Genomic DNA, 16,362 nt, shown 5'->3' on the forward strand with positions numbered 1-16,362 from the left:
ACTACTCCTCAGAAAATGTGTTATCTATGACATCCCCTTGACATCCAGAATTATTCCTTCTCAATTCAAATTTCCTGGACTAAATAATTGCAATTCTTAGGTAGGACACAGTTGAATCATTTTACTTTGATTGGTGTACAACCAGGATGAAATCCATTCTAATTCCCAGATGCGGCATTGTATAAAAAGATCATTTGGAATTAAAATCCTTTGCTCGCTGTTACAATAGCGCAAATCACCTAAGATTGTCCTATTCCAAAGTAATAATTTAAACTATAATGATATAAGCCTTTATATTGAAGTACCATGTGTATGGAAACAAATATACAGGTCTTAAACTATACAAGCATGTCAGAATTCATCTTTATAGCAGTGTATCATGCAGTTCAGAAAAAGGTGATTGAAGCAAACATCTTTGATCCACATTGGGACTAGGATTTCACAATGAACTACCTCTCTAGAGAAATCAAGTTATGAAATTCTTATTTTGCAAAGTTACATAAATGCATACAAAAGTGATAAAACTGTATAGAAAGAAGCCAGACACCATGAAGTACAACTCAGTATTTCGAGGCCAGCAAAATAGGAAGTAGCAATTCATTCAGGATAACAAAATATGGGAAATGTTTCTTCCCAGCCTCAAAGTTGTCCCCAATATCAGTATCCAAATTATGCAGTATGGCATAACATTTTAGCCACTCAATAAAATCAGAATACAAGTGAAGTGTTAAAAGAGATGAGGAAACTATGAGTTCTGTTGCAGAGATTTCTCACTTTAAGCATTGATACGATCGACCTCCTTTTATTGCAGTATCTATGCAAAAGTAATGCAAATGGGATGTTGCATTATGTATGCATTTGCTGTATATAGATTCTAGAGCAGGCATGTCCAACACACATGGCCCTAGACAGCTAATTCAGCCCCACAAAATTGTAAATTTATAACGTGATTTATATACATTACCAATGTTTTATATGCAGCTCAAGACAATTCCTTTTCACTCAGTGCAGCCCAGGCAAGCCAAAGGTTGGATACCCATGCTCCAGAGTAAGTCTACTGCAAGCACATAATTTTTCAACCCAGTAGAGGCCAAGTTCAAAAAACCCAGACAAACTGCTTTGTTCCTTAATATTGTTTGTACAGGCAAAGCTGTGGATATGTTAGCAAGAGCTACTTTTTTCACGTTCTAGAATGGAACATTACCTACCGCCCCACCTTTTTCCCAAATCCTGTAAAAACATTTGGTAGACTTAGGAAAACAAACATTACCACTACTTTGAATGTTTTATCAGCTATCTGGAATGCATCTGAAGAACAATTCAGCATTTCAAGAGAAGTACAGATAAGGATCCACTTCCATTTAAAATGACCCAATTGGAATTGCTCATCAAACCCAGCACATGGTTTACTAAGCTAAATGTTCATAGCAAGGTGATCTAATTTCTTCAATATTATCAGTATGACTTACTTCTCTAAATGTGTCATGTAGGATTGCACTATACAGCCAACTGTTCAATTTCAGTGCGCGATAATTCTGATAGAATTTGCTAGTGAAGTTTCCCACCACCAGCACATCATAAATTAATGTAATTCTTAGATCTACTAAATTTCACCTTCAAGTCTCAAGTATGTTTAACCTACCTCAATAAGGACAGAACAATTATATACTAGTCCATTTTGCACTGGAATATTACAGAAATGTTAAATAATTCCTCTCATAAGCAATTAGTCTATTTTGCAAGCCAAAGGGCTAATTATACCAATGTTGTACTGTTGTTGGAACAAAAATCTTTTATCATCTGCAATATTCTGAACAGTACGCATCCTAAGTGGAAAAATGCCATCACAGTGCAAGTATACAAAGAACCAATTGTTTAGTAATAAAGCAAAATTGCATTGTTAGACTCAAGCAATTTTAGAACTGATTTATGCATGTTTGAGTTCTAATATGGTTGATTACAGCACCTTAGTATATTATAAACTAGCAGTTAAGTATTAACTGTTGGTCTGTTGGTGTCATGATAGCAGTATTGCAATATTTAAGGGGCTGCAACAAAGAAGACAGGATGGAAATTAATCAAGGAGAGGACTAAGAAATTTCCTGTTATCCAATTATTTCCTGTTATTTCCAATTATCAGTGGTCACAAATACTGAGCACTCCTTTACTATCCTTGTGATAGTAAATAAACACGTGTTTATAATACTCCACCTATAAAGTACTATATATTCTAAATATAGTACAATCACATCTTTAATTTAGGCACTTAATATGTGAGCTAATTAATGTAAATCTAAGAAATTTAGATTTTGAGCAGTGAGGCATAACATCCACCTATTGTATTCTCACAATTTTAGTATTGTGTTCAATCTGTCATGAAATTGAAATTTAGGATGAGACAAAACTGACACATCAAAATCAATGCAGTTAAGTACTTCTTTTTGTTTTGTTAATAACACTGAAAATACTATACAGAAAAAAGTTCGGAAGAATAGCAAAGATAATAAATTTTCCCTTGAGAAGACATCAATGGATAGTCATCCATGGTTATACTATTTGTGCTCAATAGAAGATTACCTTTTAATAAGACATCTCTTTATCAACTGATTAACTAGACAGAGTTATGTTTATTTATCCCAAGAATTGCACATCTTATAATTATATATTTAAAAATAACTAGGTTTACCCAATTTAGTTGGCTGAAAAATGTTAAAAACAATTATCATGTTCATTAGTCCCATCAATCACACGATGTTTCTTTAAATGTACGGATAGCCCTGTCGTTTTATTTCATAAAGTACTTGGGGTACTTTCTGTTGATATTTACTAGAAAAAAAATTGAAATAGAAAGGCAGCAACTTTTTGTCAGAGCTTCTGACATTCACCATTTCTTATCTTCTGGGTTATACTGTGTAGCATGTTATTATTCAACTGTTTGTAAGGTGAACAGTTCAATGTCTTATTCTCTCATGAGTAAAAATCATTTAAACTCAATACTCTTTGTGCTTTGAAATCCCCAATACCAACATTGCTTTTCAAGTAATAAAGAAAATATATAGTGTTCGAAGAACAATCAAATCAGGTGGTTTTTGCAGCCTTCCAAGTGCCAGAAATTGCATAGAACAGAAAATCTTTTCATGGAAAAAGTATTTAGTCAGGCTAATTACTCAGAGAAAAGAACATAGCACAAATGTTTAAATGACATTTAAAAATTAAAACAACCCAGACCAAGTTAGATGTTTACATTTTAAAGTGCTTTTTATCTGATGCAACAAAAGCAAACCTCCTTTTACTTTCTAAGAAAGAGCTTCTCACTGTAAATGAATAGTTTCCCTCAATATTCTTGCAAAAGGGAGTGCGTTTCCAAGGGAGGCAGGAAAAATTGTTTGCACTGAACTGTTGGGCCCAAGTCTATGGAATCAAGATGCTATAGTACTTATGCACTATCATACTTTTAAAACAGTAGACATCATAGCTCTGAAGCTATACAGTTTAAAGTAAGCCCACAAAGAGAGGTTTAAAACTTTATCAATAAGGCTGAAAGAGTTCTCATATGAATGCACGGCGACTATCAATGGGGCGGCTCCGACTGGCTCTTCCTGGGAGAGTTGGATTGGGTTCTGGAAATGACACAAAAGGATCGAAATATGGTAAAGTGGAGAATGGATCTAAGTGTGGGGCAATAGGAAGATACTGACTTGGAAGGTCTGCAGGGCCAGGAAAGAGGGAGCTTATTGGATCACCAATGGAAGGGACTGCTGGCCTCTCATCAAATTCACCACCAATGATATTGGGGGGATAAAGTGGATTAGGACAAAAAGGATTGGGATACAATGGACTGGGATGAAATGGCACAGGGAGGGGGGGAGGGGGCAGAAACATTGTGTGTCTCCACTTCAGTGCGTCTTTCTTCTGCTTCAATTTTTTCTTGTACAGCTGTAGAAAAAGGGGGAAATAAAATTTAGCTTGACATTTCATAGCGTTCGTTGTTATAAAAGTTTGCTAGTATATTCCTGGATATTTAGAATATATGAACCAAATTTATTAGCACAACTATCTCCATGCCTTCTGCAGCTCCATAATTTTTTTTATTTCATGCAATTTTTCAAAATCAATATGGGATTTCAGACCAGAATCCAACAGCTTGAAAGAAGCAGTGCAGGCTGGCATCCATTCGAATAATAATGTTCGCCTGCTCTTTCAGCATGGTCTTTAGAGTTTGCTTCCTATGATGACTGGAGGTTTCAGTTAGCCGAGAATGCAACTTGTTGAATTCTTGGTTATTCAGACTGCATGTACTCTTTTAAAAAAAACAAAGCAAAAGCAAAACATCTATCATGAAATCCACTTACTTCTTTCCAATCTGTGTCTCGAGATCTGGCAACCGGATCTGCATAAACATGTAAGATACAAATCAGCTTGCTACAGCAATTCTATAATGATGTAGACAACGTATTAGGTAACTTGTCCTGATTGCATGACTGCTCCAAGACAATAACCATTTATTGGACACAATGTCCAAACAGCTTCACAGAGGTACAATTCCTTACAAAGAACTCTGGCAAATTAACTTCAAAGATGACAAGAAGCCTCTCATTCAATGCCATATCATTAGAAAAAAAGTTTTATGAACAATTACCTCTAAAATCTCGCAAGTATATGAACCTCCACAATAACTGATCATTTGAAGCAGCATAAAGATCATGACAAACAGCAGACAAAGAAATTAATGAGCGAAAGTCCAAGAGCCGGAAGATTCGGAGTTTCAGCTCCAATGGAAGAACCACCAGGCCAAACACATCTGGTAGATTCAATGCTAAAAGGAGAAGGGGAAGAACAACATTATTACAACATTCCAACAGTTTAACTTTTTATCCATTTCATAATTATAATTAAATACTGCTTGAAACAAAGCATGTTGATAAGGTTTGGCTAAACAAAAAGCCTATTTTTAGGCAAACAGCTTTGAATGTAATCATGCTGAAAAAGACATCAAAAATGACATAATATTAAGATCATTTATTCAATTGGGTTCTCTTTACCTATTTTTAGGACTTCTATTGGAAACAGATCACATAAGAAAAATTATACAGAAATACTGAAACTTCAAAAGACTTCATTAACTTTAAACACCATTATATTTCTACTGAAACATATGACCAAGTGAGACTAAAAAGACAATGTCAGCAGAGGTATGATTACCACTAATCAAATAATAGTCCTGAAATAAAACTCTAAAGCACCCTCCCTGACAGATTTAGAAGACATTCATTTACGGAGAAGTCACATTAGACTTTCAACAATGAAAGGTTTCACTCTCCTGATTAGAACCAAAATCCTCTGGCAGCTACACAATGAGATCAGTATGCAATATCATCTAGTTTTTTCTTTAGCCCAGTAAAAAGAAAAAGAAACAAAAAACACTCCTATTCAGATCAAAGTTAATATATTATTGCTTTACTATGTTGTCAAGCCACATAGGAAATAGTCTCTTTGGCTGGCTCAACTACAATAAAGTTTTGCCTGTTAGTGAAACAAGAATTGTTTCAAAAGGCACTTACAGATTTTAATCTATTTTATAACATTTCTCAAATTAGAATTTGGTACTTGTTCATCTTGTAAGTCACAGCTGCAGCCATGATGGAATGAGAAGCAGAAGTAAATGTCTAATTTATAAATAGCAAAAGAATTACAGCTTAGAGGCTAAATACCCATCTAGTGGTGAGGACAAAATCTTTCTGAGTTGGGACCCATTCTGGTTACTTGGCATCAGAGCCTAAACAGAGTGTGGCAAACTTGTTTGCATAAATAAGCTTCAGACTGTACACTTAATGGTCTTTACCACTGTTTTTCAAACTTGGCAACTTTAAGATGTGTGGACTCGAGCTCCCAGAATTTCCCAGCTTCAGCTTCTGGGAGTTGAAATCCACATCTCTTACTTGCTGAGGTTGAGAAACACTAGTCTAGTCAGCAGCAGAGAGCTCAATGTATAGACAGTCATCTCAACTCTCAACACAGTTCGAACCAAAAATGACCACATTTAATAAGTTAAGGGAATCCAGAATCATACTGAGAAAATATTGCTGTTATACTCTCAAAACGTTCCAGCTAAATGAGTTCAACGGGGGTGTTTTTTTCCCCATGTCTTGCACTAAGCACATTGTGCTACAAACGTACTCCACTCACCACTGTTGGTGGTTTTACCTGTTATAAAAAAAATTTATAAGACTCCTTCCATGATCTGCTTACCTTGCCGAGCAGCAGCCAGGAGAGGGTATACCAGTCGATCTTTAAAGAGACAAGAGAGCTTCTGAAGGTCCTTATACATGCCTGCGACATTTCCTTTAGGAAAAATAAAAAAATAAGTATCATCTGCTCAGTATATCCTATTCTAATTATTTGCCTCTAAGAATAAATCACCAGGCAGTAAAATGGAAAACAAATGATTCTCTCATTCAGACTGGCAATATGCTGTAATAATTTGATTTGCAACAAATAGCAAAGCCTTCATGGACTGATGAATTTGGTGGACCTATTAGCACGGTTAAACAGCACAATATACCGAATCGGTGGAAACTTTTTAAAAAGGTTTTTAATGAGGAAGAAGAAGAAAAAAACACATTATATCCACTGTAACAGATATTCCAATGATAAACATCTATGACTGTTTCATTATTTCACTTTGAGCTGGGAAACTATAGCCCCCTTTAAAAATGCTGTTAGAAATGAGTCCCTCAAAATTTTCAACACAATGGGTCCCCCTAGTGAGGCATTATCTGCCATTACACCATTAGCTTAATACTGTATAAACAAGCAAGTTTTAAATTTTTTTTAAAATAAACAAAGGAAAGATTGTATAAACTTTTTTTTAAAAGATACAGCCTTAGAAATGTAAATGGGGAAAGGCTGAAAGTGGAAGATTGCCTCTAAAGAAGCCTGTGCTACATTACTCTACATGCTCAAAACCTCCCCCTGAACACAGCATATCCGTAATTTCCTAAAGGTTACTATGCAGAAATGAAAAACACGTTCGAGCAAGTTTGGATACAGCTCTAACCTAGATTAGTTGCACAAGCAGAAAGTATCAGCATAAAGCTCCCAATTCAAGCATCAGTATCTCCTCCTGCTGTGGCCAAGAGGGAAAATAAACCAGAATTGGAATGGGGTTGACCAGATTGAAAGGTAGCCTAAAAGGAACTTCAGACAACTGCTTAATAACCTAGTTAAAATCTGAAGTATTTAATAAACTAGTTTATTTCTCTCTTAATGACCAAATAAAAGTAAAGTCTTATTGGTAAATAGGGTAGGGAGGGAGCGAAACACAACTAACCTGTCGTTCTGCATTTGCTTGTTCATTTCCCACATGTATTTTAAATTATCTTTTTAAACAGCTGTTTTATCTTAAATTGGTATATAAATTCTTCAGATTTACCATGGTTATCTTTAAATATGGGAATAAATATCATGCTTTATGGTCATGGGCGGAGAAAGAGGAATGTATCGTAATAAATTAGTATTTTTCAGAATATTTTTGTCTGCCACACATTTTTTTTCACCTGTAGCAGATTCTCTAGGCCCAGAGCAATTGTCTATAATGTACAAGTATTTTCTCCTACCTTTAAGAGAAAATATGTCCCTTGCAATATATTTTTTCATTGGTTGGAATGTTTTGTTTTCATAAAATATATTACTGAGGAGCTCAAAGACTGACAGGAGTTCATGAGGTCTTTGTAGTTATTTGAATAGGTTTTAAATGTTCAATGATGCAACTTAAAAATGCCTCCCATCTACTATCAAAATTACTGTGGCATTACTCATCTATTAGCTTCTTGCTGTTCCCCAAAATTCAGATTCAGATACCTGAGTCTTCAAAGCAGATAAATGTTGCTGGCAGAAGCTGTAGTCTCTTCACACTTTTGATGTCAATGTCAATCTTCAGCATTGCTAAAAATAGAAAAAGACACTAAAATAGCTTAACAAAAACACTACTGATGATTCTGAAATTCCTGGGGAAATTCAACAGAATAAATCTGACCAAAAGCAGTGTGTGCTATGAGAAACACAATAAAAATTATACACCCTCCCTTCTTTCCCCTTGGAGGCTGTGTGGCATAATAGTCCAGGATATATGAAGGAATCTAACGAGCTTGAATTACTAAGTGTAATGTGTTACAGAGTGAACAGTTTAATTTTGTCTGGGTTCATGGAAAGTCTCCCTCACTTCCTTCAAAAGAGACTTTTCTGAGAACTTAAACTGCATCTCAGATGGGACTGCCCAGTGTTCTATCTCTTTTTTTATAAATATAGTTTATTAATTTTTACAATTAAAACCAGTCACAATACATACACAAATAAGCAAAAGAAAGAAAAAGAAAGAAGAGAGAAGAGGAAGAGAGGGAAAGAATTTTGAGAAAAGAAAGAAAAAGAAAGGGGGAAGAAAGAAAGAAAGAGGTTACAAGATAAAAAGTATTCTTATTTTAACATTTTGCAAGATCTTCTTTTGTTTTCATAACCTTAACTTGTGTCATATAACCACACCTGTTTTTAACTTATATCGCTACCTCGTTATTATGGGTTGATACTTTTCTTTTATGCCTTATGATATATAATTTATCTTTGGTCAATCCAATTATACCAACAATTCCAGCTATCGTAGTATAGTGAAGTGTCTTTGTTTTTTAGCGCCAAAGTCAATTTATCCATTTCTGCGCATTTTGAGATTTTTTCAATAATCATTTCTTCTGATGGAATTTGATGTTGTTTCCAGTGTTGAGCGAAGGCTAATCTGGCCGCTGTTAAAATGTGTATTGTTATGTATTTGGCTTTTTTGGAAATTTGTTCTATCTCTTTTGAAGCAGTCTCTCAATATCTGTTTTACAGCCTAATTCTTCTTTTTAAGCAAATTTGTTTCAATATACTACTAAAGGCTTCATGTTTACTTGTAACCTTCAATTGGCCAAAACATGCATCAGAGGGCACTATTTTTTGAATCAACATGCCTCAAATGGACTAACTAACCAAAATCCGGGACTCTCATGCTATTGAAATTTGCCTAAGTTGTGGCCAGTTCAGTGCAGCTGCAGTCAGCTACAGACAAACGACTCTCTATCAGCTTTCCACAAGAAACACCAATGGGCAAGATAGCAATAAGTAGGAAGCCGTTCCCATTCCCACAGCCTTTTTGCCTGCCAGATGTCATTCTCTTTCTCTTTCTGTTTATCTTTGGATATGGAAATATCTCTGGAGCAAAGATTCATTGAGTCATAGAGTTATCTCGTTATTATAGTTGTTATTATCATTATTATTTATTGTTGTTATTGTTATTATTTTACCACTGTCTGATTTAAATAAACACCTGAATACTCTAAAAATGTTTTAAATAAGCACTGAGCATGGGAGAATTAATGAGAGTTGATGTTTGGAGAATTAATGAGAGTTGAGATCCATGAAGGACTGAACAGCTGGTTGGAAATGAAATGGGAACTTAGACTGGTCACTATCAGATCTCAATTTGCTGCTCAGAGGAAGAGCTGGAGCCAATTTGATGCAGTGAGTTGGGAAGAGAGATTTGGAAGACAGTGGGGATGGACATGAATCAATCAGCCATGGTTGGGGAAGGACCGCAGGGAGAGCTGGTGGCAAGATTTGAGAAACAGGGAAGCTGTGCTGGGAAGTCAATAAAAGGGCTGGAGGAAGATGGTTAGGGTTGCTCATAAACAATGGAAATTCCATGCACATCTGGCTAAAAACGCTCCGCTGGGAGAGAATATCACATTTCCTTCAAGAGAAAGATGATGATAGGTAGTTCAAACATTGGAAGAAAGAAAACATCAATCCTGGCACAAGTTGCATTGAAACCTTTGCAAAATCAGCTAATAAAGCTTTTTTTTCTAGAGTTTATATGTCCAAGTTTACATTTTTAAAGTTGATTCTTCAGAGACAGACATGAAAGTCAAGTTGCAAAATATAAAAGACCACCATTTCTTCTTTAATACAGTTCAAATGGATAATCTATCTCACTTCATAGCACTTCTCAGTGCATGTTGTCATACTTAGTAACACCTAAAAGCTGACATCATGTACGATGTAAGAGTCAACTGATTCTTATGTCTTTCAGGTTTGTTAGCAGTTACACGGGATGGAAAACAAAGAATAACAAATGCTAACCTTCAATCAAATAAATATCAGAATATACCTACCATTGATAACAATAAGGTCTCCCAAAGGCACACAAGTAAGGGCAGCAATGCCATTTTCACAGAGGGGATGGGCATACTGTAGCTTATAAACACCTCTGTTCCGCCATTTATCAGGCATTTTTGTTGCCTTTGACTCTGTTCCCTATGAATAATAAAAGAGAACTTTAATAAAGCAACTAAAATTTGATTACAGATTTGTTATGTGTTTGCAATAGCACTACTGAAATCATAGGGTAGAGAGTTGTGATTATGGCAACAGTGCAAATAAAGCATATAAGTAATCATTTGTCAAATCTTTCTCAGTCAGTCAGGTAAGAAATTACAAGTAAGCCTTACAGAGAACCACAATTCTAATCAGTAGATTTATTGTTATCAAGTTAATAAAGCCATTATAAAAGTGGCCACCGAGTATCAAATGAAGCCTCATTCATCCTGAAATTAAGGTTCCCACTTGTGTGCCTCTTCATCCAGCCTCTGTAATGTTAACACACTGCAAGTCACTTTCTTTTGGGCAAGAATCAGTGTCCACTTCCTTTGAGAGCTTTCACAGGTCATCCATGCATCTTTTGCAGCCAAACCCAGTGGAAAGCAGCCCCACATTGGGATAGCCTTATACCTTATTATTTTTATATGTATGCAACAACTAGTTGTCATTAAGATCATCATCTCAAATTATACAGTTGATAATGAAGAGGATAAATAGAAATTTCATGAATCAAATTCGAAGTAACAAATATTTGGCAAAAAATGTACTGAAATTAAAATATTAAATTCAGAACTTAATTTTACACATATAGCTGTGCTGGGAAGTTTTGATAAATCTTTCATAACTCATATTCACTATCCCAGTTCTAATTAGTCTAATTGTTTTTAATGTAACACACTCTACAAATTAGAAGGGAGAATACTATTTTGTATTATTTCATTCACCTGCTATGGGCTATAGGCAAATGTCTGCAAGACAAGAATTTGTCTAAAGGGCCTCCATGCTAAGGCTCATTAGAAAGGCAGATATGTTTATTTAATTGGTATCCCACATTTATTTTAATACCCAACATTTACAATACAAATTTATGTTGTAAAGCAATGCCTAGAATACTGAAAACAGTTCTTATTTTCACATTTGTTTTGCTAGATGTGTTGTGTATTAACTGTGTTCTGCTCAATGGGTATGCAGTACAAATTGCAAACTAATGCAGAACAGTGTGTGGCCATAATATTCTGGATTGTGACAATATATTCATGAGCAATGGTTCTCAGCAAACCATGGCTTACTGGAAGCCAACATTATCTTATTACTGGCCTAAGATCTATGTCAATGATGAAAATTATGAGAAGTAATGAGAAATGGAATTCAACCAAAATGGGATGCATATTCGCATTCAGACATCCTTTGTAAAAATTTGCTTACCTGAGGTATATATCCTGTCTCCATCATGATAAGATGGATCAAAACTATCAAGGCATCGTTGGCACTGGTACATTCTGCAGAATGGTATAGGGTCTGAAGCGAGTGTGGCACTTGTCCATCTGTAGCTTCAGAGCAAAGCATTGGCTCTGAAGGATAAGAACCTGCAGCTTCTTGGTAGTCAAAGTCATCAGATACAGCTTCTGAAGCAAATGCTTGGCTGGATTCTGCCTTGAAAGGATAGCAGCAGAAACAAGAGAGCATTAAAATATATATTTAAAATTATATTTAAAGTGATAAGAGCAAAGGGTTTCTGTAAAAAAAGCTGGTTTCTCTAAAAATAATGGAAGCAGTCCAAGCTTCTTAGTATTTTCCCTACTAGGCACAATGAAAGTGTCTTCATTTCTTATGGACTTACCATATTGTCTATATTCATCTGAACATTATCTTGAACTGTATGGTCTGGTAGATGTCCATTGCGTCTTTCACCATCTAGAATGTTAGATTGGTTGTGACAACTGGCTGAAGTGGATGGTTCATGATTATTCTGTTGTGGATGCAGGGATGAGGTCTGAGTTGGAAATACTCTTAATTCTGTCTCAGTATCTTCCAATATCAAACATATCAAGTCTCCTGATACAATCCCAAATGATGCTAGGGTTTCCTCATCTCCAGTAAGGGAGTCTTTGTTGTTCAATGTTATTACAAACTTGATATCAGAACTGCAGGGAAAGCAACATTAAACACACATTTTATATTGATGAAAACACACTAACTACAGACTAAAAGATGTCCTTAATTACCTAATTCCACAATTTACTATAATGCAATCAATTAGTATAGCCACTAAAACTAAAATAAGTCTCAAACTGATTCATTTTCGCCTGCATTTATTATACATGTTAGCCCACCATAATTGTTTACATGCCAGGAATAAACTTTTTTTTAGAAATGTAAGTCTACCACATATTTAAAAGTAGTATTTATAGTATTAGTATTTAAAGTATTAGTAGCAAAATGCTAAAGAGGAAGGCCACATTTCTAGAATAATGTTTTCAGTCTTACTAAATAAAAAAAATATTATCAAGGCTCTTGAATTTGCCTGCGTTGCAGTAGCTAAATAGTATCTAATTTATGATTTGCCTTTCAAAAGTATTATTTTAAGTTTTGCATGTAATTTTTTAAAAAGAAAATTAATAGGTACCAAGGGAAATCTTTCACAATCAAACACAACATCCATCTCCACAAAACCTGAATGGTGCATTTCCTGTTACAACATTTGCAACTCATTTTTGAACACAAGAGATATTTTCAAATCCAACAATCACAAAATCAGTTTTTATATATAATTTTTCCAGTGACTATTATTTTACAGGGCATGCCTGAGGAAAACAGCAATATTTAATTTTTAAAATAATCACTTTTTTCACTGTAAACTAAAGGCAAATCAATCCCAAATCTCTAACATACCAAACCCTATTACTATAAGTCTCAGCTATGAAACCCTAGCATTCATCCTTCTGGGGTTCCAGAAAACCCTTAAGATTCCCAGGCCTTGCATTAATGTAGGGGTAATTTATTGGCTGAACCTCTATCGTATTGTTTTTGTACTGTTTGAAGTTATGGTTGTTTGAAGTTATGGTTCAAGCTGTTTTGTGGGATGGATATGTGTGTATGTTTGTAAGCCACCCACAGTCTTCTAGAGAGGATATTACACTGAATAAAATAAGCCACTATGACAAGTAATTTAGAGGCATGTATACTACTACTTTAATAAATCACATAATTTCCATGAAATAACTATCAGTTTCTATTATAACTGTAGCCCATAAACGAAACTGAACATGTAATCTTACTTTGACTTTCAGTTTTGCAATGAAAATACTGTTATATTTCACTTACAGTATATCCTTCATCAACAGGACAGAAACACTTATTCTAACTATCACAATATAATCTAAATACCTTCAGGAATATACCTATGACTAGCAAGACTGAATGTAGTATTATAGATCAACTAGTTCACTAAAATACAATCTCGTGTGCAGCTTACTTGGAAAAATAAGATTTGTTTCTTAGTATATTGACTCAGTTACTTCATTCTCCAATTACTCTATACATTAGTTTATTTGAAATTAGGAGTCCAGGAATCCATCATTCAATGAAAACATTTCTAAAATATCCATCAAGCCACATGAATTAAGAGGTTTGCTATGTAAGATTTGAAATTATATTTGCCCTATATAAAAGAATATTCAGTAACCAGATCAAAACCTGTAGATTCCCCACAGTATTTGCCAAAAATGATTTTTTTTCAATAAACTATGTACTTTAGATTTACAATTTTGAAAATTAGCCAAACCTGAAAGATAATGACTTGGCATTAGGTGGAGGGAGAAAATGAATCAGTTCTAGTCTAACTCACTACATTAGAGCCTTAGACAATATGTCCTGCAAAACTATTTTACCAAAAACTCAGAATATTTCAACATAAATGCCTAAAGAATGGGAAATATAATCACTGAAGACACCAGGTGATATATTCAGGTGATATATTCCCAACTTTTTCACAAATCAAGATTCTGAACATTGCCTGATATGTAAATATTTATTTTTTGTTTTGTTTTGGTCAATGCTTCAATGCATTGGGCAAATGCATTGACCAAACCATTTCTAGCCTGAAATGCATAAGCTTTTTCTTTTTTTTTAAGAAAACTGCCACAGGTTTTCCTCTGTGTGAAGGATTGTGAAACTATGTGTGAAGGATGGGACTCGGTCCACATACATTCCACATAATTTATAATCCTACAAATGCCAACAATACTGCAAGTGCCATCATTAAACCAAAAATCCTAAACTCTGATTCACTTCAATGCTGTACATTGTAACAATAAAGCCTCCTTTAAGCCATGCCTGACTTTTGGTTAACCCCATAAACAGATCCATGTAACTTTCTTGGCAGAAAGTGGGTAAAACCATCAAATTCCTTGAGATGCTTTTCCCTTCCCCGCTATTTACCAATCTGACAGTTAAGTTTTAACTTAAAGCAACCCATCTTGGGAACTTATCTTGTGAAGACATAAAGCTAACATGTAGTTTTAGTCAAGAGGGAAAAGAAGGGCAAAGACATCCTCTTAATATTTCCCTCATTCCTATTTTGTGCCAGACACCCCTCCCCCCAAAAAAATGACATTTATCCTTTGGATCCCCTAATTATTTATTCGTCTGTCACATTCACTGTCACTATCGAATTGAAGCATTTTGATGGGGTTTTCTCCCCATAAAAGCATAAAACATTTATTGTCTTCCTTCTCCGACTCTGCTCTCCTAGAAATGGACACCGTATCCATTTCCTAGGAAAGGAGAAATGCCTGGCTTCCCATCGCTCTCGCCGACTACCCGCCTCCCACTCATCGCCAGGAAGCTCCCGCTCGCCGATACCTGTAACCCCAAGCGGGCAAGAGGGTTTGGGCAAGGTGCGCACGCAAATCCCCCAGCCGTGGCTCCGCCTCCGGCAACTCCAACGGAGCCGTCTGCCTCTGCAGCCGTACGCGGAGCTTCATGGCGGCGGGTTGCGCTCGCGCCACCTAAACTCCCTGCCCCTGCCCCACTCCCCCCCCACCCCGCGCGCCGCAGAGGCCCCTTCGCGAAGGTGGCGGCACAGGAGGCCGCAGCGAAGATGCCGCTACCGCCGTTGTTTGTTGTGGGTTTGGGCTGCCGAGGAACCGCCTCCTTGACCCCGGCGACCTTGCGATGACGTAGTTCCGCCCTTGGGTTCGACCCTCCCACTCTCAGCGGCCGCGTCGTTCTACGCAACCGCCTTCCCCCCAACCTACACGAAAGAAGGCTGAAGCTGACGTTGCTTGAGCGGTGATAATTCGGTGCTCGCCTTATCACCCTGGTCTCTACCGAAGTTGGCCTTCGGTTGATGACATCCGCGTTTTTCTTCTCTGGTAGCAAAGGGATGTCATTTAAAGAGGGCTCCCAAAGGTGCTTTTACAAGAGGCAGCTGGACTTTCTGGTTTTTCTTGGAAGGCATTTCGCTTCTCATCCAAGAAGCTTCTTCAATCCAGAGCTGAAGAAGCTTCTTGGAAGAGAAGCGAAATGTCTTCAAGGAAAAAACAAACAAACCAGAAAGTCCAGTTGCCTCTTGAAAAACCACCTTTGGGACAGCCATGACCTGGATGACTGAGACTCTCCATAGACTAAAGAGGACTCCTTATCCGTATCCATCCTTTGTCCACAGCATCTGGTTATGGGGCATCGTCAGGCTGCACCAAACAGGATGTAGAAGACTGGATTTGTTGTGGTTTATGACAGCAGGGTCTTGCTTTACAACAGGATTACAACATGGCGGCTCTAATATGGGCCGATTTGTGTTGTTAAAAAAAAGGAAGAATCTCGTTCAAATAACCTCAGTTGCTGGTACCTTTGTGGACACTTCTAGATGACTCTTAATGGGAGCAACATATAAGTGGTTTCCTTTATCTCGAGGTGTTTTTTTTCCCCACTTCACAATTTAGCCTGGGGGGAGGGATTCTGGTAGTATCCCATCCATAGACAAACTGGGACTAAAAAGGTTACTCTTCTTGGCTTCCAGGCTCAGATAGGTTGGCATATTGGAGTTGCGAGGGGTGTGTGTGATTTATTTGTTTGTTCTATTGTACTTTATTAATTTATTTGATTCTTTTTATTAGTTTTTATTGGTTTTATTGTTGTTTTTAAATATGGTTTTACATTCTGTAAGCCACCTCA

General features: G+C 36.3%; 1 protein-coding gene across 2 annotated transcripts; it reads right to left on the minus strand.

Annotated features, from left to right (window-relative positions):
- Positions 1 to 2,424: 2,424 nt before the first annotated feature.
- Positions 2,425 to 15,362, minus strand: FBXO7 (F-box protein 7). Of its 2 annotated transcripts, none has more exons than XM_026694959.2 (9): positions 15,049 to 15,362; positions 12,026 to 12,329; positions 11,611 to 11,838; positions 10,200 to 10,341; positions 7,861 to 7,944; positions 6,250 to 6,342; positions 4,640 to 4,816; positions 4,353 to 4,390; positions 2,425 to 3,936 (listed from the first exon to the last, which is right to left on the minus strand). In XM_026694959.2, the coding sequence occupies exons 1-9, from the start codon at positions 15,168 to 15,170 to the stop codon at positions 3,550 to 3,552; spliced, it is 1,575 nt and encodes a 524-aa protein (XP_026550744.1). In that variant the 5' UTR covers positions 15,171 to 15,362; the 3' UTR covers positions 2,425 to 3,549. The 2 variants fall into 2 exon arrangements, with proteins under 2 accessions (XP_026550744.1, XP_087824522.1); XM_087968396.1 differs by having other exon boundaries at positions 11,611 to 11,834; positions 12,022 to 12,329.
- Positions 15,363 to 16,362: the final 1,000 nt, after the last annotated feature.

The sequence above is a fragment of the Notechis scutatus genome, chromosome 6 (genome assembly GCF_049901735.1).
Source record: "Notechis scutatus isolate UNSWTSFEM ecotype Mainland chromosome 6, rNotScu1.2, whole genome shotgun sequence".
Taxonomy (NCBI): Eukaryota; Metazoa; Chordata; class Lepidosauria; order Squamata; family Elapidae; genus Notechis; species Notechis scutatus.